The 27,385-nt window shown below is 41.3% G+C and overlaps 2 protein-coding genes across 3 annotated transcripts in view; both read right to left on the bottom strand.

The window, feature by feature from the left end:
- Positions 1–27,385, bottom strand: part of LOC106578068 (zinc finger protein OZF) — a 47,751-nt gene that overhangs the window by 10,374 nt on the left and 9,992 nt on the right. Inside the window, exon 2 of one of the 2 annotated variants that reach the window (XR_006760262.1) lies at positions 21,795–21,888. The exons of the other annotated variant lie outside the window; for it this stretch is intronic. The gene's annotated coding sequence lies outside the window, so the exon portion shown is untranslated. Of the gene's footprint in view, positions 1–21,794; positions 21,889–27,385 lie in introns of those variants that run through there. 2 annotated transcript variants of the gene reach the window in all.
- LOC106578067 (zinc finger protein 252-like) lies at positions 6,130–10,130 on the bottom strand. Its single transcript, XM_014156645.2, has 2 exons — positions 9,863–10,130; positions 6,130–7,352 (listed from the first exon to the last, which is right to left on the bottom strand). The coding sequence occupies exons 1-2, from the start codon at positions 10,026–10,028 to the stop codon at positions 6,445–6,447; spliced, it is 1,074 nt and encodes a 357-aa protein (XP_014012120.1). The 5' UTR covers positions 10,029–10,130; the 3' UTR covers positions 6,130–6,444.

Below are 27,385 nucleotides of genomic sequence, written 5' to 3'. Positions count from 1 at the left end.
ATGCTCTCTCTAATTCTCTCTTTCTCTCTTTCTTTCTTTCTCTCGGAGGACCTGAGCCCTAGGACCATGCCTCAGGACTACCTGGCATGATGACTCCTTGCTGTCCCCAGTCCACCTGGCCGTGCTGCTGCTCCAAATTCAACTGTTCTGCCTGCGGCTATGGAACCCTGACCTGTTCACCGGACGTGCTTGTTGCACCCTTGACAACTACTATGATTATTATTATTTGACCATGCTGGTCATTTATGAACATTTTAACATCTTGACCATGTTCTGTTATAATATCCACCCGGCACAGCCAGAAGAGGACTGGCCACCCCTCATAGCCTGGTTCCTCTCTAGGTTTCTTCCTAGGTTTTGGCCTTTCTAGGGAGTTTTTCCTAGGGAGTTTTTCCTAGCCACCGTGCTTCTTTCACATGCATTGCTTGCTGTTTGGGGTTTTAGGCTGGGTTTCTGTACAGCACTTTGAGATATCAGCTGATGTACAAAGGGCTATATAAATACATTTGATTTGATTTGATTTGGTTGGAAATGTTTGCCGCATATTTCAAAGCACATAACTAGGGCTGTGGTGGTCACGAAATTTTATCAGCCGGTGATTGTCAAGCAAATATGTCACGCCCTGATCTTAGAGATCCTTTTAATTCTCTATTTGGTTAGGTCAGGGTCAGGGTATTTCTTTGTTGGCCGGGTATGGTTCTCAATCAGAGGCAGCTGTCTATTGTCGTCTCTGATTGGGGATCATACTTAGGCAGCTTTTTCCCACCTGTAGTTTGTGGGATCTTGTTTTGGTACTGTGCTGTTTATCCCTACTAAACGTTACGTTTCGTTTGTATTTATTTATTTTTGGTGTTCGTTTAATAAAGTAAGATGTACGCATACCACGCTGCACCTTGGTCCACTCATTCAAACAATGATCGTGACAGAAGATCCCACCACAAACGGACCAAGCAGCGTGGCCAGGAGGAGCATACATCCTGGACATGGGAGGATATCTTGGACGGTAAGGGATCCTGGACGTGGGAGGATGTCCGGGCCGGAAAGGATCGCCTTCCATGGGAGCAGGCAGAGGCAGCGAGGGAGGAACAACGACAACACCGGGGTTCGCGACCACAAGGGAAGCCCGAGAGGCAGCCCCCCAATTGTTTTTTTGGGGGGGCACACGGGGTGGTTGGTGGAGCCAGGGTTTAAACCAGAGCCAACTCCCCGTACTCACCGTGGGGAGCGTGTGACCGGTCAGGCACCATGTTATGCGGTGATACGCACGGTGTCTCCAGTGCGCATCCACAGCCCGGTGCGTTCTGTGCCAGCTCCCCGCACTTGCCGTGCGAAGGTGGGCATCTGTCCAGGACGGGTGGTGCCGGCTCAGCGCGCCTGGTCTCCAGTGCGCCTCCTCGGTCCAGGATATCCTGCACCGGCTCTATGCACTGTATCCCCAGTGCGCCTTCACAGCCCAGTGTGTCCTGTGCCAGCTCCTCGCACTTGCCGTGCGAAGGTGGTCCTTTGTCCAGGATGCGTTGTGCCAGCTCTACACTCCAGGCCTCCAGTGATGATCCGTGGCCCGAAGCCTCCAGTGATGATCCGTGGCCCGAAGCCTCCAGTGATGATCTGCTGTCCAGAGCCTCCAGCGCCGGTTCCCGGTCCGGAGCCTTCTGCGACGATCTACGGTTCGGATTCCTCCGGCGATGATTCACAGTCTGGAGCTTCCGACAACGATCCCCGTACCAGAGGCGCCACCGAAGTTGGCGGAGCCAAGAGCGGAGCGGGGTCTGCGTCCCGCACCGGAGCCGCCACCGAGGGTAGATGCCCACCCGGACCCTCCCCTATAGGTTCAGGTTTGCAGCCGGAGTCCGCACCTTTGGGGGGGGGGGTACTGTCACGCCCTGACCTTAGAGATTCTTTTAATTCTCTATTTCGTTAGGTCAGGGTGTGACTACGGTGGGCAATCTATGTTTTCTATTTCCTTGTTGGCCGGGTATGGTTCCCAATCAGAGGCAGCTGTCTATCGTTGTCTCTGATTGGGGATCATACTTAGGCAGCTTTATCCCACCTGTACTTTGTGGGATCTTGTTTTGGTACTGTGCTGTTTATCCCTACTAAACGTTACATTTCGTTTGTTTTTTTTGGTGTTCATTTAATAAAGTAAGATGTACACGCTGCACCTTGGTCCACTCATTCAAACAACGATCGTGACAAAATAACTGTTGGTCTCACGGTAATTGACCGTTAACTAACATAAAAGTACAAATCAAAGCCTATAAACCATTTTAATAAATCCATGTAATATAGCCTACACCTTCACAATAAATCCATTATTTATTTTAGACAGGTCTGAAGAGGCATGATATGAAGAAAATGTCTGAGTTGTCTTTATGTTAGATCCTGATCTGGCGATGCCAAATGGCTGTGGGCTACACTAGTTCATTGAGCAGACAAGATTTCCTTATAGTATGAAGAATACAATTGAACAAAGCTGAATAAAATAGAAAGGATATGTTCTCCAAATGATTTGGGGGAGTGCGCACGTGGCTATTCTGTGTTGAGTGGTTAACAAAGAAATAGGTACACCTACAATTGAAGTCAGAAGTATACATACACCTTAGCCAAATACATTTAAAATTCCCTGTCTTAGGTCAATTAGGATCACCACTTTATTTTAAGAATGTGAAATGTCAGAATAATAGTAGAGAGAATGATTTATTTCAACTTTTATTTCTTTCATTACATTCCCAGTGGGTCAGAAGTTTACATACACTCAATTAGTATTTGGTAGCATTGCCTTTAAATTGTTTAACTTGGGTCAAACATTTCGGGTAGCCTTCCACAACCTTCCCACAATAAGTTGGGTGAATTTTGGCCCATTCCTCCTGACAGAGCTGTTGTAACTGAGTCAGGTTTGTAGGCCTCCTTGCTCGCACACACCTTTTCTGTTCTGAGGTCAGGGCTTTGTGATGGCCACTCCAATACCTTGACTTTGTTGTCCTTAAGCCATTTTGCCACAACTTTGGAAGTACGCTTGGGGCGGCAGTGTAGCCTAGTGGTTAGAGCGTTGGACTAGTAACCGAAAGGTTGCAAGATCAAATCCCCGAGCTGACAAGGTACAAATCTGTTGTTCTGCCCCTGAACAAGGCACTGTTCCTAGGCTGTCATTGAAAATAAGAATTTGTTTTTAACGGACTTGCCAAGTAAAATAAATAAATTGTCCATTTGGAAGACCCATTTGTGACCAAGCTTTAACTTCCTGACTGATGTCTTGAGATGTTGCTTCAATATATCCACGTAATTCTCCTGCCTCATGATGCCATCTACTTTGTGAAGTGCACCAGTCCCTCCTGTAGCAAAGCACCCCCACAACATGATGCTGCCACTCCTGTGCTTCACGGTTGGGATGGTGTTCTTCAGCTTGCAAGCCAACCCCTTTTTCCACCAAACATAACGATGGTCATTATGGCCAAACAGTTCTTTTTTGTTTCATCAGACCAGAGGACATTTCTCTAAAAAGTACGAACTTTGTCCCCATGTGCAGTTGCAAACCGTAGTCTGGCTTTTTTAATGGCGGTTTTGGAGCAGTGGCTTCTTCCTTGCTGAGCGGCCTTTCAGATTATGTCAATATAGGACTCGTTTTACTGTGGACATAGATAGTTTTGTACCTGTTTCCTCCAGCATCTTCACAAGGTCCTTTGCTGTTGTTCTGGGATTGATATGCACTTTTCGCACCAAAGTACGTTCAACTCTAGGAGACAGAATGCGTCTCCTTCTTGAGCGGTATGACGGCTGCGTGGTCCCATGGTGTTTACACTTGCGTACTATTGTTTGTACAGATGAACGTGGTACCTTCAGGCGTTTGGAAATTACTCCCAAGGATGAACCAGACTTGTGGAGGTCTACAATTATTTTCTGAGGTCTTGGCTGATTTCTTTTGATTTTCCCATGATGTCAACCAAAGAGGCACTGAGTTTGAAGGTAGGCCTTGAAATACATCCACAGGTACACCTCCAATTGACTCAAATGATGTCAATTAGCCTATCAGAAGCTTCTAAAGCCATGACATAATTTTCTGAAATTTTCCAAGGTGTTTAAAGGCACAGTCAACTTTGTGTATGTAAACTTCTGACCCACTGAAATTGTGATACAGCGAATAATAAGTGAAATAATCTGTCTGTAAACAATTGTTGGCAAAATGACTTGTGTCATGCACAAAGTAGATGTCCTAACCGACTTGCCAAAACTATAGTTTGTTAACAAGAAATGTGTGGAGTGGTTGAAAAACGAGTTTTAATGACTCCAACCTAAGTGTATGTAAACTTCCGACTTCAACTGTATATGCTTAATTTAGAGTTATTTATGTAACTTTAGTTGTTCTACAAACATTGGGCTATATGTTTAATGCATTTTAAGGCTGCAGGATGCGACTAATGATGATTTGAAAAAAAGTTGCTTGAAAAGGCATGAGCTCTGCTTTGTTTTTTGCGCGGACTGCAAACACTACATCAGTCTCTCGTTCACAATTGGTCAAGCGTTTGATAATGCCTCAAATTCCATAGCGGCATCCCCTTTGCGTGGCAGTAACGCACCGTAAAAAAATCCATGCCGTTTGCGGCTAGTGGCCATTGTGCCCTTCTCCCTGAGTGCTACTCGCTCTGAATCACTGCTCACATGGCTCTCCATCACGTGATCGGGTCTTTCTCACAGGCTACAAGTGAAGACAGACACATCGGGGACGCAACTGTGCGAGTCCTTTTCCAATTCCGAGGTGCATATTGAAAATAATGGAAGAACTGTCCACATTTACTTTTCGTCAGCCAACAAGATGAGTAGGCCTAACGAACAGCAAAAGCACTAGTCTATGTCAATCTACTACCCCCCATAGAACAAAGGTCGACCTATTCTATTCTGTGCGAGAGATAAATATTCCAAACATAGTCGGGGACAGTTGTGGGATGCGATACAAGCATCAAAAAACCTTTTTTAGGCAATGTGGCTGATCAGAACGTTTAGCTTAAAAATGTTGATAAAACTATTATGCTATTTATTCACATTATAAGTGCAGCAATACGCACATGGTAGTAGGCTATAAGTGTGAAGGTTCCATTAGTGGAAAACACCATTACCAAAAGTGACCGCAAATGCAATTATGCATGTACTACTTTTATTATAAAGGTGCGTTTTTAATGGTGAAAATGATTCCGCAAACTTGAAACTCACGCGCGGCTTATGTATGCCAGTTAGGCTTTACACCACTTCTAAAGTAGATTGTGCTTAATTTTAATTAGTTATTTGGCCACTTTAGTTATGATACAAACCTTATTACAACATATAGGCCTATGGGCTAGGCTACATGAGGTTATGTGACTATGATTGAACAAGTCGCAAAAGAAAGGCATTGTTTCTTATGCTGGGCATCATTCACAAGTGATATATAATTCACAAGTGATAGGCTAATATTGTCAGACTATTCTTGATTTGATCTTGTCTTTATATATACTAAATAATGTATGTGTGACATTTGTTTTGATTTAGAATGGACCATTAACATGCACCTGTATCGAAACAGGGGCAGCGGGAAAAATACATGTCCTCTATGCCCTTAAATAGCGAGGGGTTTATTTTTATGCCAGCCAGGTAGGCTATGCTCCTGTTATAAATATAAGCAATGTGGTTAATATTAGGAAAGTTTAAAAATAAATATAGTAGGCCTAGCCTATGGAAAGCTGATGGGATCCTCCTCTTTAGAAGAGGCAATCACTCCGTTTTCTCCCGCAATTGCTTAGCTTATTGACATATTGCGCAACATGGGCTCTCATGAAGTGTTTGATTCGATTTTCGAATACATTTGCATTGATGTGAGAGTGATTAGAGGGACAATAGAGTCCCGAGTACCAGTTAGCAAGTTTGGTAGGATACTAATGACCAGCAGCAGCATCAGAGCTTGGAGAAGCCTAATTACCTTGACTAAACGGTCAGGTGGAATTTGACTGCCTTCATGACTCGTGACTGCTGGTGTGGCGGTAATACGGTCACCATAACAACCCTACTACACGTAACCAGATATTCCTGTTTCTAATGATGTGAAAACATCAAGACTTTGAACAGCAGATCTGTGAGATTCCCATAATACAGGCAATACTGTTTGTTCATTATCAAATGTTTTAATTGACATCAAACTTTATTTACACAAAACATTTTACTAAAGTAAATCCATCATGTATCTATTTATCTGAAACCCACAGCAGGAATGATCCAGAGTAGCTTTACTTTTCTAAGAGTGTTGTTCACATCCTGCCTTTTAATTCCCATCTTCTGACAGGAGATCTTTGTCCTCATTTTCTTTCTCCTTTGCGTTTTCATTCTATGTTGTTTCTTTGTGGATGTTTTTCACATGCGCCAGCAGGTTTACCTTCTGAATGAATATTTTTACCACAGACCATGTGAGTAGCCATGTGATTACTCTCCAGTGTGAGTCCGTATATGTGCAGTTAGGTGCTCTTTGCGAATGAAGCCTTTACCACAGTAACCACAGCTAAATGGTTTCTTTCCTGTGTGAGTCAGTATGTGCCTCCTTAAGTCCCCCTTCTGAATAAAGCTCTTCCCACAGTAACCACAGGTAAATGGTTTCTCTCCTGTGTGGATTCTCATGTGAGTGGACAGATGTCCTTTTTGTTTGAAGGTCTTGCCACAAAAGGGGCAGGTGCAGGGTTTCCCACCGTGACAGAGTCGGACATGGGCCTTCAGTTTACAGGTGGAGTTGTAGCGTTTTTTGCAGAAGCTGCATTCGCAGGGTCTCTTCTTGGGGAGATTCACATGCCTCTGCAGATCAGCTTTCAGAGCAAACGTTTCACCACAGTCACGGCAGTGATGAGTTATTCTAGACATGGTGCTGAGTTTGGAACAGTTTTCCCCGAATGGTTGGTTGAGATCAAATGGTAGGCTGCTGTCAAGTCCTACTGGGTTGCTGCTTATGGCTGAGGCATTGTTCTGATTATCTGGAGGGTCACAGGGAATGTCCAGACCCCTTAGGTGGGTCACAGTGCCAAAAGGTTTCAGATCCACTGGTTCAGATTCACGCTCTCTGTTTTCCACAGTCTGGTTTTGGTGAAGAGTCAAGGACGGAAGTGGGTTCTCCTGATCACATTCATTTTTCAAACAGGAAGGAGTGAATATGGAGTATTTCGTATCAAAGAGCCCTTGAAGCTGCTCTTCCTCCTCACTGCTCCTCAGTTCCTCCTGTTCCTCTTTAATCTGTGTGGTCTCTGGGTCCTCCTGTCCCAGACTGGGGCTCCACTCCTGCTCACAGTGCTGCTGCTCAGGGGGAACGTCCTCTTCAGAGACAGAGACAGACAGCTGCACTGAGTCTAGAGGGAAGGGGAGGAGGAGCAGAGGTCATCTATACAGTAGCAACGGTAGTTAAAATTGATAAAAGGTCAAAAATTACACGTAAACAATTGAATAATAACAAAATTCATGGAATCCAGCCCTTTTTGTGGGACTTCATGCATTTAATTGAATGTCAAATATATAAATAATGTTTCATTCTTTGAAATGATACATTGCAAGATTTTTAAACCACACAATGGCCCTTTTATAAGTTTTAACTATATTTATTAGACATTTATTAACGTTTGAACTACGGATTAAAGCAGACAATGAAAAATAACACAGTTACAACACAGGTACAAGGTAGGCATTAAAGAATGGACATGTTTACAGTTTGGACTGATACAGTAAGTGACAACGTAATCGGAGTTAGACTCCGCCGGCACTCAACACAACTGATGTCTATATGGTGGACTCGAGTTCTCTCAGCTAGCCATTTCAAAACGCATGACACAGACCACAATTTAATCATACATATGAATTGTTTATTGGTTCATTTTTATCTTAAAGGCTACACAGCTTAAAGCTGAATTGCCGTATATATTATTTATAAAGATAAATAAATGGAGAGAGAAATTAGTTGTTTAGCTAGCTAGGTAGATAAATGAACGTTAGAAACATTAAAAAACAATGTCTTACATTTTTTTTGTTAAATGGTGATCTCTATTTGCCTAACCAGTTTACTAATTGAGCAGAATTATATACCTAACAGTAGATTTACATACTTTATTGTATTTAACCTTTATTTAACTAGGCAAGTCATTTAAGAACAAATTCTTATTTTACAAGGACCGCCTACCCCGGACAACGCTGAGCCAATTGTGCGCCGCCCTATGGGACTCCCAATCACGGCCGGGTTGTGATACAGCCTAGAATCGAACCAGGGTCTGTAGTGACGCCTCTAGCACTGAGATGCAGTGCCTTAGATCGCTGCGCCACTCGGGAGCCCATACAAACCTATTGTACCAGTGGACTCTCGTCAGAGGAGGAAGACCATCCTCCTCAGTGAATTTCATAAAAATAAAAATGGTGAATTTAAAAAAAAAAGTTTCAATTTTTATATAAAACTATACTAAATATATTCACATGCCCCCAAATAATTGATTTAAACACACTGTTTTGCAATGAAGGTCTACAGTAGCCTCAGCAGCACTCTGTTGGGTAGCACCATGGTGTAGCCGGAGGACAGCTAGCTTCCGTCCTCCTCTGGGTACATTGACTTCAATACAAAACCTAGGAGGCTCATGGTTCTCACCCCCTTCCATAGACTTACACAGTAATTATGACAACTTCCGGAGGACGTCCTCCATCCTATCAGAGTTCTGCAGCATGAATTGACATGTTGTCCACCCAATCAAAGGATAAGAGAAGGAATCTAGTACTGAAAGCATAAGCTACAACTAGCTAGCACTGCAGTGCATAAAATGTGGTGAATAGTTGACTCAAAGAGACAGAGACAGTAGTTGAACAAATTATTTTCTTAAAGTGGAGAAGCAAGAGAGAGAGCTAGCTATATTTCATTATTTATTTTTTTCACTTTCAGTTACTTAGCTTGCTAATGCAGCTAGCTAGTTTAGCCTACTCAAACACCTGGCTCAAACAGAGGGATGCTATGTTAGCTAGCTGTCTATCCAACACTGGAACTCTTCCAAGGGAAGGTAAGCTTTTGGTTTTACGAATGTATTGCCACCGGGGCCCATCGGAGTAACTGCAAAACTGCTTACTGACTGTACATTGTATTGCATGATGGTAGCAGGTTTACTAACGTGTTAGTTCTATTAGTAATGTTGACTATGACGTTATAATATGGTGACAACGATGAAGGCTGTGTGTAGCGGTAATGATATTAAGGTTTGGCTTGGAAAGGTTTTTTCACCAGGTCACAGACAGCTGATGTGTTGTGCATTGAAGTCCACAAGCGAAGGGAAAAGGTGAGAGGAGGAGAGCTCATAGCTGCGAGAAGGAATACAACGAGCTGTTTGTATGTGGCTGTTATGAAAGTAAACAGTGTTTGTGTGGCGATCAAGGGTGTATTCATTCCGCCGACTCCGTTGAAAAACGTTTCTTAAATGGAAACAAACGGAACAAGGATAAACTTACCTGAATTTGTCCAATAGAATCTCTCGTTTTCAACTGTTGGACTAATGATTACACCCTAGATAAGGTAGATGCAGGCAAGAGTGTGCAAAGTGGTATTTAATGTGTCACTGTCTGTCCATGTGTCGCCTCAAATTTTCTCTCTAGATCTGTGTGCACCTATTTTGTCAACTTTCATTCATTCATAGGCTAGATTGTAGCAACCTCATGATGGGTATAGGTGACATTAGAGTATAATGTAGTAGCCTAAACATATCGATGTTACACTGAGCTGGGCGAATGGAATATGAATGAGTCATCCAATATGCTGTAACAGAAATAAGCCAATGCGCATAAATCAAATAATCGTCCTCCTTTATCTTAAATGGCACCGACAGCCACTGAGTCTTACCTATTTTACATAGAGGTATCACCGGTGTCCTCTCCAGCAGTCTCCGTAGCCGATCATTCTCCTCCTGGTATTCTACTACCGTTTTCTCAACTGCACCGAAAATCTCCACAGCAGCCGCCGTTAAACGATCATTTAAAAACACACGAAACAACTGTAGTTCAGACATTGTCAGTCAAATGAGCTTTGTGTAGCCAATTCAGTTTAGTCAGTATGTCTTTCTATACTGGAAACAAGGAATGCGAAATATAAACTCGTTTCCAATCCTACTTCCGTGTTTAAGTCAAGGAATTTTTTAAAAACTCCTTCGCTCTAGTGGTTGGCAAACTTGGAAACGCACAATAGCGCCGCCAGCTGAATGGGAGTTTAATACTGTGCAAAACAGCCTACAGACCAGTGGTAAAGAGAAACGATAACTACATGTTGACAGACATTGGTGTTCATAAGTATAGGATGATCTCAATTCATCATGAGGAGTTGTCTGTATATCATTAGTATATACAGCATTACATCAATAATCATGAATGAGCACCATTATAGGTCATAATTTATGAGAAATAATCTCGGACAAAAATGCAAGGAGATGTTTTCTTGAAAGTATATTTGAAATGTATCAATATTATTTCTGTATACAACCACGGGTTTTACTTTGAGGTACAGACAAGTGATAATGGAAATAGATAACTACATGGGGGGGGGTAGTTAAAATATGTAGTAGGGTGATCTAAGATAATCATTTCTTGTATGAACTGAATTGAAAGACAACACATTGTAACACTCCTGACAACAGCACTTGCAGTTATCAAGAGGATATTATAAAGAATGATATTGAACTGGAAAAACACTGTCGTTCACTTAAACAGAGTTTGCATTTATAATTTAAAAAATGCACTCATCAGGATTCAAATGTATATCATTATTTCCCAAAATATTCAAACAATATCATGAATGAGCAGCATTAGGTGGAAATGGATGAGAAGACAGGTGGAAAGAAACATTTTCTATATATATATATATAAAATGTATGTAACATCAGTCAGAACATTCTGTCGTCACCCTGAGAGACTTCAAAAACAAACGACAAATTCCTGTTCCTAATGACGTGAAAACATCCACAGACTTTGAACAACAGACCTGTGAGCTTCCTACAATATTGTGCCACAGTGATGTTGTCATAAGCGGTCAAATCATACTCATACTGAAAATTAACTTTTTGTTATTGTTGATGTTGTTGACGTTATTCACATTTGTATTATGATACCCATTTTTTTTTTTTACTCATCTTATTTTATTCTATTGATTGAAAGTGGTCAAACACGGAAATGGTTCCAATCGTTTGTTCACCATTCATTTTTCCCATTGGGGAGTTTCAAGTGATTTAAACATGAAATGAGTTCGGAAAATCTGAAAGTGCGCATCATGGAAATAGTTTTCAGATATAAAGTCCCATTTAATACAACTGTCGCAGGTTCCGTCCCTCTAACCGCCTCGATTTAGAGCCGCACCTCATAGTCGTGTGATTCGCTCAGAATTTGAATTGATGAGCATGTCACTCAGTAAATCCACACACCCTAAATTCCAAACTGTCCCACAGTGTCACAAGGCTCATTACGCCAGCAATTCAAGGCTGGGGACGAGGTTATACATAACATGCCAAATAAACATCTGACTTAAAGTAAAAATGATATTATTTATTCATCAATGCCACAAACCTTGGACATGGAAGAGCACCATATCAACTATAATTACTATCTAAGAACACAAAGATTCTTCTTCTTTTTCATTATAGATATTACAGGTAACTGCTAAAATAAAGGAAACACCAACATAAAGTGTCTTAATAGGGCGTTGGGCCACCGAGAGCAAGAACAGCTTCAATGCGCCTTGGCAGAGATTCTACAAGTGTTTGGAACTCTCTTGGAGGGATTGTGGGGCAGCGAGTATCCTAGAGCGTTAGAGTGTTAGGCCAGTAACTGAAATGTTCGCTGATCAAATCCCCAAGCCGAACAAGGTAAAAACCTGTCCTTCTGCCCTGGTAGGCCGTCATTGTAAATAAGAGTTTGTTCTTAACTGACTTGCCTAGTTATAAATTAAATTATTATTCCACAAGAAATTCCATTATTTTGTGTTTTATTGATTGTCTCAGGTTCTGCTCCAGAATCTCCCAGAAGTGTTCAGTTGGTTTGAGATCTGGTTACTGAGACAGCCATGGCATATGATTAACATCAGCAGAGGCTCTCAGAGGAGAAAGGGGAGAACCATCCTCCTAGGTGAATTTCAGAAAAATGAAATTTGTGAAACATTAAAAAAGTTATCCTTTTTTAGATAAAACTATACTAAAAATATTAACGTCACCAAATAATTGATTAAAGCACACTGTTTTTCAATGAAGGTCTACAGTAGCCTCAACAGCACTCTGTAGGGTAGCACCATAGTGTAGCCACACACTGCACTCTACCCACACACTGCACTCTACCCACACACTGCACTCTACCCACACACTGCACTCTACCCACACACTGGACTCTACTCAGACACTTATATTGACGCCCCAACACACACACTTTCACACTCGCAACACACCCACATACGTTGCTGCTACTGTCTATTATCTATCCTGTTGCCTCTTCACTTTAACCCTTCCTATACTGTCTATTATCTATCCTGTTGCCTAGTCACTTTAACCCTTCCTATACTGTCTATTATCTATCCTGTTGCCTCTTCACTTTAACCCTTCCTATACTGTCTATTATCTATCCTGTTGCCTAGTCACTTTAACCCTTCCTATACTGTCTATTATCTATCCTGTTGCCTAGTCACTTTAACCCTTCCTATACTGTCTATTATCTATCCTGTTGCCTAGTGACTTTAACCCTTCCTATACTGTCTATTATCTATCCTGTTGCCTAGTCACTTTAACCCTTCCTATACTGTCTATTATCTATCCTGTTGCCTAGTCACTTTAACCCTTCCTATACTGTCTATTATCTATCCTGTTGCCTAGTCACTTTAACCCTTCCTATACTGTCTATTATCTATCCTGTTGCCTAGTCACTTTAACCCTTCCTATACTGTCTATTATCTATCCTGTTGCCTAGTCACTTTAACCCTTCCTATACTGTCTATTATCTATCCTGTTGCCTAGTCACTTTAACCCTTCCTATACTGTCTATTATCTATCCTGTTGCCTAGTCACTTTAACCCTTCCTATACTGTCTATTATCTATCCTGTTGCCTAGTGACTTTAACCCTTCCTATACTGTCTATTATCTATCCTGTTGCCTAGTCACTTTAACCCTTCCTATACTGTCTATTATCTATCCTGTTGCCTAGTCACTTTAACCCTTCCTATACTGTCTATTATCTATCCTGTTGCCTAGTCACTTTAACCCTTCCTATACTGTCTATTATCTATCCTGTTGCCTAGTGACTTTAACCCTTCCTATACTGTCTATTATCTATCCTGTTGCCTAGTGACTTTAACCCTTCCTATACTGTCTATTATCTATCCTGTTGCCTAGTCACTTTAACCCTTCCTATACTGTCTATTATCTATCCTGTTGCCTAGTCACTTTAACCCTTCCTATACTGTCTATTATCTATCCTGTTGCCTAGTCACTTTAACCCTTCCTATACTGTCTATTATCTATCCTGTTGCCTAGTGACTTTAACCCTTCCTATACTGTCTATTATCTATCCTGTTGCCTAGTCACTTTAACCCTTCCTATACTGTCTATTATCTATCCTGTTGCCTAGTGACTTTAACCCTTCCTATACTGTCTATTATCTATCCTGTTGCCTAGTGACTTTAACCCTTCCTATACTGTCTATTATCTATCCTGTTGCCTAGTCACTTTAACCCTTCCTATACTGTCTATTATCTATCCTGTTGCCTAGTGACTTTAACCCTTCCTATACTGTCTATTATCTATCCTGTTGCCTAGTCACTTTAACCCTTCCTATACTGTCTATTATCTATCCTGTTGCCTAGTGACTTTAACCCTTCCTATACTGTCTATTATCTATCCTGTTGCCTAGTCACTTTAACCCTTCCTATACTGTCTATTATCTATCCTGTTGCCTAGTCACTTTAACCCTTCCTATACTGTCTATTATCTATCCTGTTGCCTAGTGACTTTAACCCTTCCTATACTGTCTATTATCTATCCTGTTGCCTAGTCACTTTAACCCTTCCTATACTGTCTATTATCTATCCTGTTGCCTAGTGACTTTAACCCTTCCTATACTGTCTATTATCTATCCTGTTGCCTCTTCACTTTAACCCTTCCTATACTGTCTATTATCTATCCTGTTGCCTAGTCACTTTAACTCTACCTATATTTACATAGCTACCTCAATTACCTGGTACCCCTGCACATTGACTCGGTACTGGAACTCCCTGTATATAGCCATGTTATTGTTTCCTCTCTTTCAACGTTCTATGACTCTGTCATACAGTACATGCTTTTAGTTTTTGTTGTCCTAGGCAACCTGGCTAAAATGCTTGCTCGCTAGCCTAACTTCCTTTCATGGGCAACGATGAGCCAGCTAGTTAACATTAACCTTCTACATCTAGCTACATATTGAACTTCCATCCTCTCAGGCAAGAGGCACAATGTATGAATTTATGATTGGATCAGAATCACCATTATAGTCATTGGCCAGTAGGTAGAATTAAGTAAAACCACAAGTCCAAATCCCTATCTCCATCCATGGCTAATTTAGGAAAGGGACAATTTTAGCTAGCTAGCTAGCCAACTGAGGACAACAACCAAACGAGATGCAACAATTAAAGTTTTTCTGTCAATGACGTTTGACTTTTGATGGGATTGGTGTGAAGCCAAATCCAAACTGGCTTCCCTTGACACTTTTTTTTGGTGCGCCAGGACCATTCACAGTTGAGCTCACTCAGTTTAGCACAACACTGAACGCTCGCTGGCTTCCCTTGCCTTCAATGCTACGGGCGGCATCAATGTCATACTCTTTTTGACCAGACAGCATCTGATAGATGGGCTACACATAGAGAGTCAGAGGGGGCGCTGTTTCTCTCATAGGATGCTTTCTCCGGTGAGACACATTAAGCCCCTTGTGAATTGAAGGAAAATTAGGAATCACAGAGACGGAAGATAAATTACTTGATATGTTTTTTTTTTGGTCCATTTTTGGGGGGATGCCTGGCTTCTCTTGGCATCCATGAATACACGGCACTGTTCCAGACATTGGTACTTCTTGGCATAACTGGCATAACTGTGATTTGACAGAAAATATCAGCTAGGCTAGATAGGCTAGCCAGCTGAAGCTATCCCCAAGCTATGCTAGCTAGCTGTCACGTTGGCTAAACCAGGGGCGAAAATCTGATATCAACTTTGGAGGGGACAATTACATGAAATTTTCTCAAGAGCAATTCCTGAGGGGGACACCAAAAGTAGTGCTGTAACACATAGCCTACATTGTAATATGGTAAATGTATATTGAGGAATCAAAGAAATAAGGTGTTTGCCGTACTCCTAACTACCGGTACCCAAAACTACACAACTAATCACAACAGCAATACCGTTGCCTTTAACAAATCTTAGTTCAGTCACCAGTTTAAGTTGAGAGTGGGGGTATCCATGGCATTTTCCAATTATGTTCCTATTTTACAAGTTTAAAAAAAATTGAGAACCTTTCATACTGTTGCCAAACAAAGACTCAACAAACTTACCTGAGACTTACCTGTGTGCCATCTGATGCCTGCTCTGCCTAATGACATCATTGTGAAACATTTCCATTAGAATTTCATTTCTTTCTTATGAACATTTTATCAACTAGTCTTTGAGATATTAGGCTACTAGGGTTCTTACTTTGCGTTTTGGTGTACTGAAAAATACTCTGATGTCCGTCTTTTATTTTTCTGCCATTTTTCTACCTGGCTGGCTGGCTACACACACACACAGTGTGTAGGTTATTTACAGTAGGAGATGGGCTTCTATCATCTTATCTTTTATCATTCTATTTGGGCTTCGATCTAAAAGGTAGCTAGCAAATGTGAAACGGATTAAAATGACAAGAGTTGACAGCTGTATGAGTTCACCATTTACACAACATATGCTGCAACCTTTTGTAATTTTAATAGTTTGTTTCATATTGGCTGGCTTCCAACAATAGCTGAATTTGCAAAGCTAGCGAGCACCAATTCCGTTTCAGTGGTGTTTGCTATAATCTTTGCTACCCGGGTTAAATAAAGGTGAAATAAAATAAAGAAATAAAAGTTCCCTTGCGACAATTTAGCTTTTGCTACGAGACCATTAAATATATTTAAGACAATGGTAGAAGAGAGTGTAGTTCTGTTCAGTTTGGACTCCAGTTTATCGCTAACCTTATCACAGGGACTTTGAAGCACTAACTTACATCATCTGCATGCTGATCTTAGAATAAATTGACGATAGCAAAGATTCCATCTTTGACGAGGCCACATAAATGGAATAGGTACGAGCTAGCTTAATAGTTAATATTTGCGCGCTAGCTCTGCATATTCAGCTAGTGTGTGTGCGCGATTGACTGGATTAACCTCACGTCAGTTACGTTCATTGAGTGCCTTTCAGACAGTAGATACGAACCCTCTGTTAACTTGCCAACTAAGGAACTGGCAGTGGATCAAACCATTGTGAGGCAAAGGATGGGGGGGTCGCAATCTTTTGAAACTTAAGAACACGCTATTAAGTGTCTATAATCAGCACAATTGCTTTCATTGCGTATTATTAATATTATTGAAATTACATAGTTATGTTTCAGTGATATATTGGGGGGGACAAATCATATTTTTCCCAGGATGGGGGGGTCGTGTCCCCCCCGTCCCCCCCGGGATTTCCGCCCCTGGGCTAAACCAAGAGCAAAATGGTGGTGACGATATTGGTTGGGGATGAACAGTAGACAGGGGTTCCAAAGATGTTTTCTTTAACATTTTTAAAACGCATTTCTTGAAATTATACAGATTGACATGGCTTATTATGACTCTCTTGAAGGGATATGGAGGGCTATATAGAGGGGTATATAGAGGGGTATATGAATGGGTATATAGAGGGCTATATGAATGGCTATATAGAGGGCTATATAGAGGGGTATTTGGAGGGGTATATGGAGGGATATATGAAGGGGTATATAGAGGGCTATATGAATGGGTATATAAAGGGGTATACAGAGGGGTATATAGAGGGGTATATGAATGGGTATATAGAGGGGTATATAGAGGGCTATATGAATGGGTATATAGAGGGGTAAATGGAGGGGTATTTGAATTGTTATATAGAGGGGTATATGAATGGGTATATAGAGGGGTATATAGAGTGGTATAAAGGGGTATATAGAGGGGTATGTGGAGGGGTATATATGAGGGATATGTGGAGGGGTATATAGAGGGGTATGTGGAGGGATATATAGAGGGGCATATAGAGGAGCATGTGGAGGGATATATAGAGGGGATATATAGAGGGGTATATAGAGGGGTATGTGGAGGGCTATATGGAGGGGTATATAGAGGGGTATGTGGAGGGATATATAGAGGGGATATATAGAGGGGTATATAGAGGGGTATGTGGAGGGCTATATGGAGGGGTATATAGAGGGGATATATAGAGGGGTATATAGACAGGCTATGGATGGGTATATAGAGGGGTATGTGGAGGGGTATATAGAGGGGTATGTGGAGGGATATATAGAGGGGATATATAGAGGGGTATATAGAGGGGTATGTGGAGGGCTATATGGAGTGGTATATAGAGGGGATATATAGAGGGGTATATAGACAGGCTATGGATGGGTATATGGAGGGGTATATAGAGGGGTATGTGGAGGGGTATATTAAACTATTAATTATAGGTAATAATTCATAGACATTTGGAAACACTGGACAGTTACTTTAAATGTTGAAAAAAACACACAAAAACCACAAAAATAACGGCTTTCAAATGTATAACTGATCAGTGCCCCATCATACCGGGTCATTTAATGCTTAAAAACAACATTATGAACACGATATTTGGCTACAGAAATGCCCTTTCTCTTCAGCTTCCGTTCAAAAACAAATCCTGTGGAACAATGTCAACACATACTGGAGGAGTTACTGGCTAGCTACAAGTGGCTAGCTTAGCTAATGAACTAGCTACATCACATCAACACATACTGGAGGAGTTACTGACTAGCTACAAGTGGCTAGCTTAGCTAACGAACTAGCTACATCACATCAACACATACTGGAGGAGTTACTGGCTAGCTACAAGTGGCTAGCTTAGCTAACAAACTAGCTACCAGATTGACAAACAGATGAGTCACCAAAGGCACACCACATTTATATTTTAGAAATTGAGAAAGAGGATGAGATGGACCCTTTTCCGTGCTCAAAGTTGACCGTTAAAGCAAAGGGGGATCAAGCTGTTCTGAATATTGGGGGGGACATGTCCCACAATCCCGTGGCAATTTCACGTATGTTTATCTTTATTTAACTAGGCAGTCAATTAAGAACAAATTCTTATTTTCAATGAGAGCCTAGGAAGAGTGTGTTAACTGCCTTGCTCATGGGCAGAAAGACAGATTTTTACCTTTTCGGCTCAGGGATTCAATCTTGCAACCTTTCAGTTACTAGTCCAACACTCCAACCACTAGACTACCTGCCGACCCAAAAGTCTTAAGCACGAGGTCAGTGCAGACTTTAGACTACACATAGAACTGAATCAGCAGATCACATTGAGATGTCGAGTCAGTCAGTCAGGAAGTCCTTAACTTAAAAAACTTCTCTCCATAGCAAAACTAGCTTAGCTTCCCACGCTGTCGCTAAGTTACTCAGTACTGTCCTTATGGGTATTATGACTCACACTGTGGTACTTTATGGTTGTCACTATTTACCACAGCCACCTATTAATACAATTTATAATCTTCTTAACATCTGATTTTAACCATAACCACATTGCTAACCTTATGCCTAACCCTAAATAAAAAACAAAAATGTAATTTGTGTTTTCATGAATGTTTTTATTAAAAGCCTTTTTTTTTTGTGTGGCTGTGGTAACTAGTGACAACTGTACTCTGGGCAGCAGGTAGCCTAGCGGAGTATCGTTCCTCGCCCTGAAAGTATTCTATTGGCCAAGAGAAACTCTAATCCATGGTTCTGTTTTCTTTAAAAGTCACTGCAAACTTTGACTAATTTTAGCCACCACAAGCTAACAATTAATGGAAGTGATGGGGCCATGTGAGTGGCTCTCGAGTGGACCAGCAGTCTTAGGCACTGTATCTCAGTGCAAGAGGCATCACTCTAGTATCTGGTTCAAATCCAGGCTGTATCACATCTGGCTGTGATTGGGAGTCTCATAGGGTGGTGCACAATTGGCCCTGCCTCTTCTGGGTTTGGCCGGAAAAAGCCGTCATTGTAAATAAGATTTTGTTCTTAACTGACTTGCCTGGTTAAATAGTTACATTAAAACATAAACAAATGAAACACTCACATGTCCAAATTAAACATTTACATGTCAGAATGAAACACATTAAATATTTATATGTCAGAATGAAACACATTAAACATTTACATGTCCGAATGAAATGTCAGAATGAAACACATTAAATATTTACATGTCAGAATGAAACAAATTAAATATTTAAGTGTCCATATTAAATGTCAGAATTAAACCTTAACATGTCAGTGCATCAGTCTTAATAAGGATTGTCACTGCAGAGGGGATCCATTTTTTGGGGGAACGTTCTTTGATAGCGTGTTCCACCTGTCGTCTCCGACCTGACGGCAGCATTTGGAAGGATGCTTGCAGTTTTCCTTGTGATGCTTCGCGTGTATAATTCTTGGAGTTGTGGCCGTTTGCTGTGGACAGTTTTGCTGGCCTGGGACAACTTGTGCCAGTTAACTCCTGTTCCTCACTGAGAGGTGTAATGTTCATTGCTCTACCATAATGTCGTGTACGTCCAACCGACCTCACAACCGCAGACCACGTGTAACCACGCCAACACAGGACCTCCACATCCGGGTTCTTCACCTGCGGGATTGTTAAGAGTATTTCTGTCTATAATAAAGCCCTTTTGTTGGGGAAAAACTCATTCTGATTGGCTGGGCCTGGCACCCCAGTGGGTGAGCCTGGTTCCCAAGTGCCCCTGCCCAGTAATGAGAAATGTCCTCCTATAGCTACTCCCACCTACTCCCTCCTCTGCTATACAGACTTTAGACTTCAGGATTAGAGTACGTTTTTAAGCCAGCATAAATTCAAGGCTAGGTAAACTATAATTCCAATTCAATAATTGCAAACAAGAAAATATTTTCAATTACTTCTCATTAAATTGAAGAGAATAAGATATTTCTAAACGTACTCATTTTTTAAATTATAATTTCAAATCACTTCCTGGTTTTTATAATGTTTTTTTTTAATCCATTCACGTTAAGTTGAAAAACAACTTAACTGATAACCATTTGATACATTTTAACAGTTTATCAATTAAGTAGAACTGTAAGTAGATCTACATACGAACCTATTCTACATAGTGTCAGTAATAAGTAGTGTAAGTGAGTGTTTGTGTGCATAGATGGTGATAATGAGGGGTGTTGAGAGGTGCCAAAACAAACAAGCCACAAAATGCCACATCCAAAAATAACAGTGTGTCTGCATGGAGAGAGTCTCCTCAATGTATGGGGGAAATGAGTATTTATACAGCTGCACCATCGAGAGCATCCCGATCAGTTGCTTCACCTCCTGGTCTGGCAACTGCTCGGCATCTGACTGTAAGGCACTACAGAGGGTAGTGCGTACGGCCCAGTACATCACTGAGGCCAAGCTTCCTGCCATCCAGGACCTCTATACCAGGCGGTGTCAGAGGAAGGCCCCAAAATATTGTCCCCCAAGTCATACACTGTTCTCTCTGCTACCGCACGGCAAGCAGTACCGGAGCGCCAAGTCTACGTCCAAATGGCTCCTTAACAGCTTCTACCCCCAAGCTATAAGACTGCTGAACAATTAATCAAATTGCCACCCGGACTATTACCTACATGTACAAATTACCTCAACTAACCTGTACCCCCGCACATTGAGTCAGTACCGGTACCCACTGTATATCGCCTTTTTATTGTTATTTTATTGTAGTACTTTTCTCTCTGTGTGGATATTATCCATATGCTTCAACAGATAAGTCTTCCAAGTGAATCTTTTACCAGACTGCGCAGCCATGTTATTTCTCTCCTGTGTGAATCTATGTTTAGTTAGGTGCTCCTTGCGATTGCAGCCTTTCCCACAGTCACAACAACTAAATTATTTCTCCCATGTGAGTTTCTGAATGGTTAGGTTCTGCTTGAGACCGACACTTCTCCTGTGTGAGTCCGTATATGTGCAGTTAAGTGCTCCTTGCGAACGAAGCCTTTACCGCAGTCACCACAGCTAAATGGTTTCTCTCCTGTGTGAGTCAGGATATGCCTTCTTAGGTCCCCCTTCTGAATAAAGCTCTTACCACAGTCACCACAGGTAAAGAGTTTCTCTCCTGTGTGAATCCTCATGTGCATGGACAGATATCCATTTTGTTTGAATGTCTTGCCACAAAAGGGGCAGGTGCATGGTTTCCCCATTGGTGGGTTCAGATCCAATGGTGGGCTGCAGTCAGGTCCAACTGGGTTTCTGCATATGGCTGAGCTGTGGCTGTAGGCATTGTTTTGATTATCTGGAGGGTCACAGGGAATGTAAAAACACTTTAGGTGGGTCACAGTGCCGAAAGGTTCAGGATCCACTGGTTTAGAGTCACTCTCTCTCTTCTCCACAGTCCGGGTTTGGGGAAGAGTCAAGGACCAAAGTCAGTCCTGATCACATTCACTTTTCACACAGGAAGGAGTGAAATTGATGATGTCAGGCTCCAGCCCTTGAACTTGCCCTTCCTCCTGATTGGTCCTGAGTGCCTCTTCGTCCTTTTTAATCTGTGGGGGTCCTCCTGCCCCAGACTGGGGCTCCACTCCTGCTCACAGTGCTGCTGCTCAAGGGGAACCTCCTCTTCAGAGACAGAGAGCTGCAGGGAGTCTGGAGGGAAGGAGAGGAGATGAGCTTATCAATATATCACAGAATTAAATAGAACACTTGAATCATACATGTGAACTATAAAACTCCATGATTTGACATTTTAAATGACTTTATTGACATGGATGTCTATGATCTACACAGCTTTTAGACATGCCTGAGTTCAAACAGCTAGGGTCAGGTTCCAGACCTCGATTGTTTTTCAGTTTACCAGTATAACACTAGCCCACTGTGTGACTTATTTACCGACCTGTGACTGTGCCCATTAGGCAAAGTTATTCCCACGTTGGAGGGTATATCTGTGGACGGTGGAGGGTTCTGATAAGGAATGCGTAGTTTTATTCGCCAAGTGGGGGACAATCATTTTTTTCAATCAAATTATTAGATGTTACACCCCCAATTCACTCTCTTCGTTCTACTTCCTGTCCGAAGCAGCATGGTGCCCGTATTGCGAGGCTGGTTAGCTAGGGCTAAACAGCTGTGAAACACAGACAGGTGTGAAACACAGACAGGTGTGAAACACAGACAGGTGTGCGCGCAAACCGAGAACACAACATGGAATCCAGAAGGGGGGATGGTAGCATATAACAACAGGATTTCATTCTTTCCTGGTCACCAATCGGCGACGCGAACCACGCGTTATTATCACAACCATCCACCAACCATGGATACACCCTCCGACTGGGGGAAAAGCATTGCCAAACAGGCACAGACACAGGACAGCGAATACTTTCCACAGTGGGCTAGTGTTATAGTGCTAGACCGAGATACAGTCTCTGTCTAGAAGCTGGCCCTAGCTAAATGCTAGGCTGTTTAGAATACAGTCTCTGTCTAGAAGCTGGCCCTAGCTAAATGCTAGGCTGTATAGAATACAGTCTCTGTCTAGAAGCTGGCCCTAGCTAAATGCTAGGCTGTATAGAATACAGTCTCTGTCTAGAAGCTGGCCCTAGCTAAATGCTAGGCTGTATAGAATACAGTCTCTGTCTAGAAGCTGGCCCTAGCTAAATGCTAGGCTGTATAGAATACAGTCTCTGTCTAGAAGCTGGCCCTAGCTAAATGCTAGGCTGTATAGAATACAGTCTCTGTCTAGAAGCTGGCCCTAGCTAAATGCTAGGCTGTGTAGAATACAGTCTCTGTCTAGAAGCTGGCCCTAGCTAAATGCTAGGCTGTATAGAATACAGTCTCTGTCTAGAAGCTGGCCCTAGCTAAATGCTAGGCTGTGTAGAATACAGTCTCTGTCTAGAAGCTGGCCCTAGCTAAATGCTAGGCTGTATAGAATACAGTCTCTGTCTAGAAGCTGGCCCTAGCTAAATGCTAGGCTGTATAGAATACAGTCTCTGTCTAGAAGCTGGCCCTAGCTAAATGCTAGGCTGTATAGAATACAGTCTCTGTCTAGAAGCTGGCCCTAGCTAAATGCTAGGCTGTATAGAATACAGTCTGTCTAGAAGATGGCCCTAGCTAAATGCTAGGCTGTATAGAATACAGTCTGTCTAGAAGATGGCCCTATATCCAATTTCAATCAGCTTTTTGTGATAAAGACAACAAATCATGCACAGTCAAAGTGGTAGTACAGTAGATAGCTGTTATTATTATACTAATAATAATTAGTTACTTAGCAACAATAAAAAAAAAAAGGTATATTTGAATCCAGGTTTTTCCTGGAAACATTATATATCGCACAGCTGAGAGTCGCGTTGAGACGTATGGACTTGGTTCAGTTCGTTAAAAAACCTGTTAGGGACAGACGTTCCGTTAGCGGAACGCCTCACCAATATCCAATGGTATAGAGTGGCGCGAATTACAAATACCTAAAAAATGCAAAAACTTCAATTTCTCAAACATATGACTATTTCACACCATTTTAAAGATAAGACTCTCCTTTATCTAACCACATTGTCCGATTTCAAAAAGGCTTTACAGCGAAAGCAAAACATTAGATTATGTCAGGAGAGTACCCAGCCAGAAATAATCACACACCCATTTTTCAAGCTAGCATATATGTCACAAAAACCAAAACCACAGCTAAATGCAGCACTAACCTTTGATGATCTTCATCAGATGACACTCCTAGGACATTATGTTATACAATACATGCATGTTTTGTTCAATCAAGTTCATATTTATATCAAAAACCAGCTTTTTACATTAGCATGTTTTGTTCAGAACTAGCATACCCACCGAAAACTTCCGGTGAATTTACTAAATTACTCTCGATAAACGTTGACAAAAAACATAACAATTATTTTAAGAATTATAGATACAGAACTCCTTTATGGAATCGCGGTGTCCGATTTTTTTTAAATAGCTTTTCGGTGAAAGCACATTTTGCAATATTCTGAGTATATAGCCCGGCCATCCCGGCTAGCTATTTTGACACCCACCAAGTTTGGCACTCACCAAACTCAGATTTACTATAAGAAAAATTGGATTACCTTTGCTGTTCTTCGTCAGAATGCACTCCCAGGACTTATACTTCAACAACCAATGTTGTTTTGGTTCCAAATAATCCATAGTTATATCCAAATAGCTCCGTTTTGTTCGTGCGTTCAAATCACTATCTGAAGGTTGACGCGCCGGCGCATTTCGTGACAAAAAAATTCAAAATATTCCATTACCATACTTCGAAGCATGTCAAATAGCGATAATATTCCAACCGGGAGACGTTGTATCCGTTCAAACACTGAAAGAAGAAAATGGAGTCGTCACATGCACGCGCGCAACAGTGCCATTGTTCTCAGAAGTACCACTCTCCAAAACCCCTACTGTTTTTCGCCCAGAGACTGCAGAGTTATCATTCAACGTTCTGGTGCCTTCTGAGAGCCAATGAAAGCCTTAGAAAATGTCACGTTACAGCAGAGATCCTGTATTTTCTATAAAGAGGCTACAGAAGGCCAAGAAATGGTCAGACAGGGCACTTCCCATATGGAATCTTCTCAGGTTTTGGCCTGCCATATGAGTTCTGTTATACTCACAGACACCATTCAAACAGTTTTAGAAACTTTAGGGTGTTTTCTATCCAAATCTACTAATTATATGCATATTCTAGTTTCTGGGCAGGAGTAATAACCAGATTAAATCGGGTACATTTTTTTATCTGGCCGTGAAAATACTGCCCCCTATCCCTAACAGGTTAAAGCTTGTTGGTGAAACCTAGCCAATTTAGCAGGTAATCTTTCAGGAATATAATTACATTTCAGTAAAAATTGAAGGCCTCCCAACTTATTAAACACATTATTTGGAATGAAATACCATATTGAATCAGTATTGATCAAACATCTTTTCAACCAGTTGATCTTGAAAGTGTTATTTATGTCAACAAAATCCAACATTTCCAGACCTCCTTCAGCTCTTTTATTAGAGAGGACTGACTTCTTTAGTTTGTGAGACTTATTTGTCCAGATGAAGTCAAGAAAGGTCTTGTTGATCTCTTTACAAATTAGAGGGATTTACAAATATGAGGGGTACACAAAGCGAGACAGTCTCTCTGCCTTAGACAGAAGTATAGAAAGATCTCTTTGTAGCCAATTATTAAATAGATTTTCTTAATTTTAGGAGAGAAATTCATGTTGTCTGACTAAGTGTTTTTTTTGACAGATGTATTCCTAAATATTTAACACAGTACTTTAGAGGAATGTTTTTTATTACTTTATCATCAGAGTCATATAAACATAATATTTCACATTTAGAAACGTTCAGTTTTAAACCAGAGCCAATAGAGAATGCAGTGATAGCATTAAGGGCGACCTGGTCTTTGTCTCTTAAATAAAGAGTAGTATCATCAGCCAATTGGGATATTTTGATTTCTTTGTTAGAAATGGTTAAGCCATAAAAATGTGCATTATTCAGAATATCTAGAGGTAGAAGTTCCACAACCAAAATGAATAAAAATGGCGAAATTTGGCATCCCTGTCGTACACTTCTGTTGATACTGAATCTTTTGGATGTATTAAGTTTTAGTAACACAGAACTATTTATATCTTTGTAAAACATGCGAATGACTGATAAAATGTCAAACGAAACCAAAAAGTTTGTGACCTAAAGAGAAATTCATGTTCCATTGTGTCAAAGGATTTACAGAAGTCCAAAAATAAGACAACAGCATCTGAGTCAATTGCATCTGAATGTTCTAGAAGGTCCAAGACTAAAGGAATGTTAGAGCTGATATGTGACGGCCCTTCATGAATCCTGTTGGAGTCTCATTTATAATGGTATCTATTCCTTTCATTAATCTTTAAACCAGAGCAATCAATTTGTAATCAATATTTAATAAAGTAATTGGTCTCCAATTGTTAATGAGAGAAGAGTCTTTATCGGGCTTCAGAATCAGTGAAATAAGGCCCTGTTTCATAGTGGAGACCATTTCACTTTTTTCAATGCAATCTTGAAACATTCAAAATAGTGTGTTCTAGTAACTTCCAAAACTGTCTATAGAATTCAACTGACAGGCCATCAGGGACAGGAGATGTCCCATTCTTCATTGAATTCATAGCCTCTCTAATGTCTTCAATTGACAGAGGTGAATCGCAAACTGAGTGGAAATCATCCTCAATTACAGGGACATTAACTCTGAATGTGGCAAATGTCACAACCATCTTCCTGGAATTGTGAGTTGTAAAGGTTTTCATTAAAAGGAATTGACAAATGTTGATATTGTAATAGAATCTTTGCATAACACATCATTAACTTTAAGTGCAGTTATAGATTTTCTTTTGTAGTTTCTCTTTTCAAGTGCAAAAAAAGCCAACTAGTGTTTCCTTCCCCCTCTTCAATCCATTTTGCTCTTGATCTGACAAAGGCACCCTCTGCCAGGTCTGTGTACAGCTGTTCTAAAGATAAACATTTAGCAGAGGATGGTTTCGATCCATCGACCTCTGGGTTATGGGCCCAGCACGCTTCCGCTGCGCCACTCTGCTAGACAGACAAACACGACATGTGCAGCTTGAACTACTCCAGGACATGACGTTGCAGGCTAGCTCAGTGCTGCCCCCTTTCATTGAGTAATTCCAGTTGAAGGCCGACCGGGGTACTGCAGGCTGTCATTAGCACTACACAGAACAAAAATATAAAAGCAACATGCAACAATTTCTAAGATTATACTGAGATACAGTTCATAGAAGGAAATCAGTCAATTGAAATACATTCATTAGGCCCTAATCTATGGATTTCACATGACTGGGAATACAGATATGCATCTGTTGATCACAGCTATCTTAAAAAGAAAAAAATATATATATATAAAATGTAACCTTTATTTAACTAGGCAAGTCAGTTAAGAACAAATTCTTATTTACAATGACGGCCTACCCCGGCCAAACCAGGATGATGCTGGGCCAATTGTGCGCCGCCCTATGGGATGCAGCCTGGATTTGGTACCCTTCCCCTGATCTGTGCCTCGACACAATCCTGTCTCGGAGCTCTACAGACAATTCCTTTGACCTCATGGCTTGGTTTTTGCTCTGACATGCATTGTCAACTGTGCAACCTTATATAGACAGGTGTG

The sequence above is a fragment of the Salmo salar genome, chromosome ssa18 (genome assembly GCF_905237065.1).
Source record: "Salmo salar chromosome ssa18, Ssal_v3.1, whole genome shotgun sequence".
NCBI lineage: Eukaryota > Metazoa > Chordata > Actinopteri > Salmoniformes > Salmonidae > Salmo > Salmo salar.
Note: the sequence above shows the minus strand (reverse complement) of the source record. Positions and strands in the feature narration are given on the sequence as shown.

What these genes read in the sequence shown, in the direction of transcription:
- LOC106578067 (XM_014156645.2), bottom strand. Translation starts at nt 10,028, where the DNA reads ATGTCTGAACTACAGTTGTTTCGTGTGTTTTTAAATGATCGTTTAACG. An exon ending in GATACCTCTATGTAAAATAG is followed by an intron (nt 7,353 to 9,862) that starts GTAAGACTCAGT and finishes CCTTCCCTCTAG; the next exon opens with ACTCAGTGCAGCTGTCTGTC.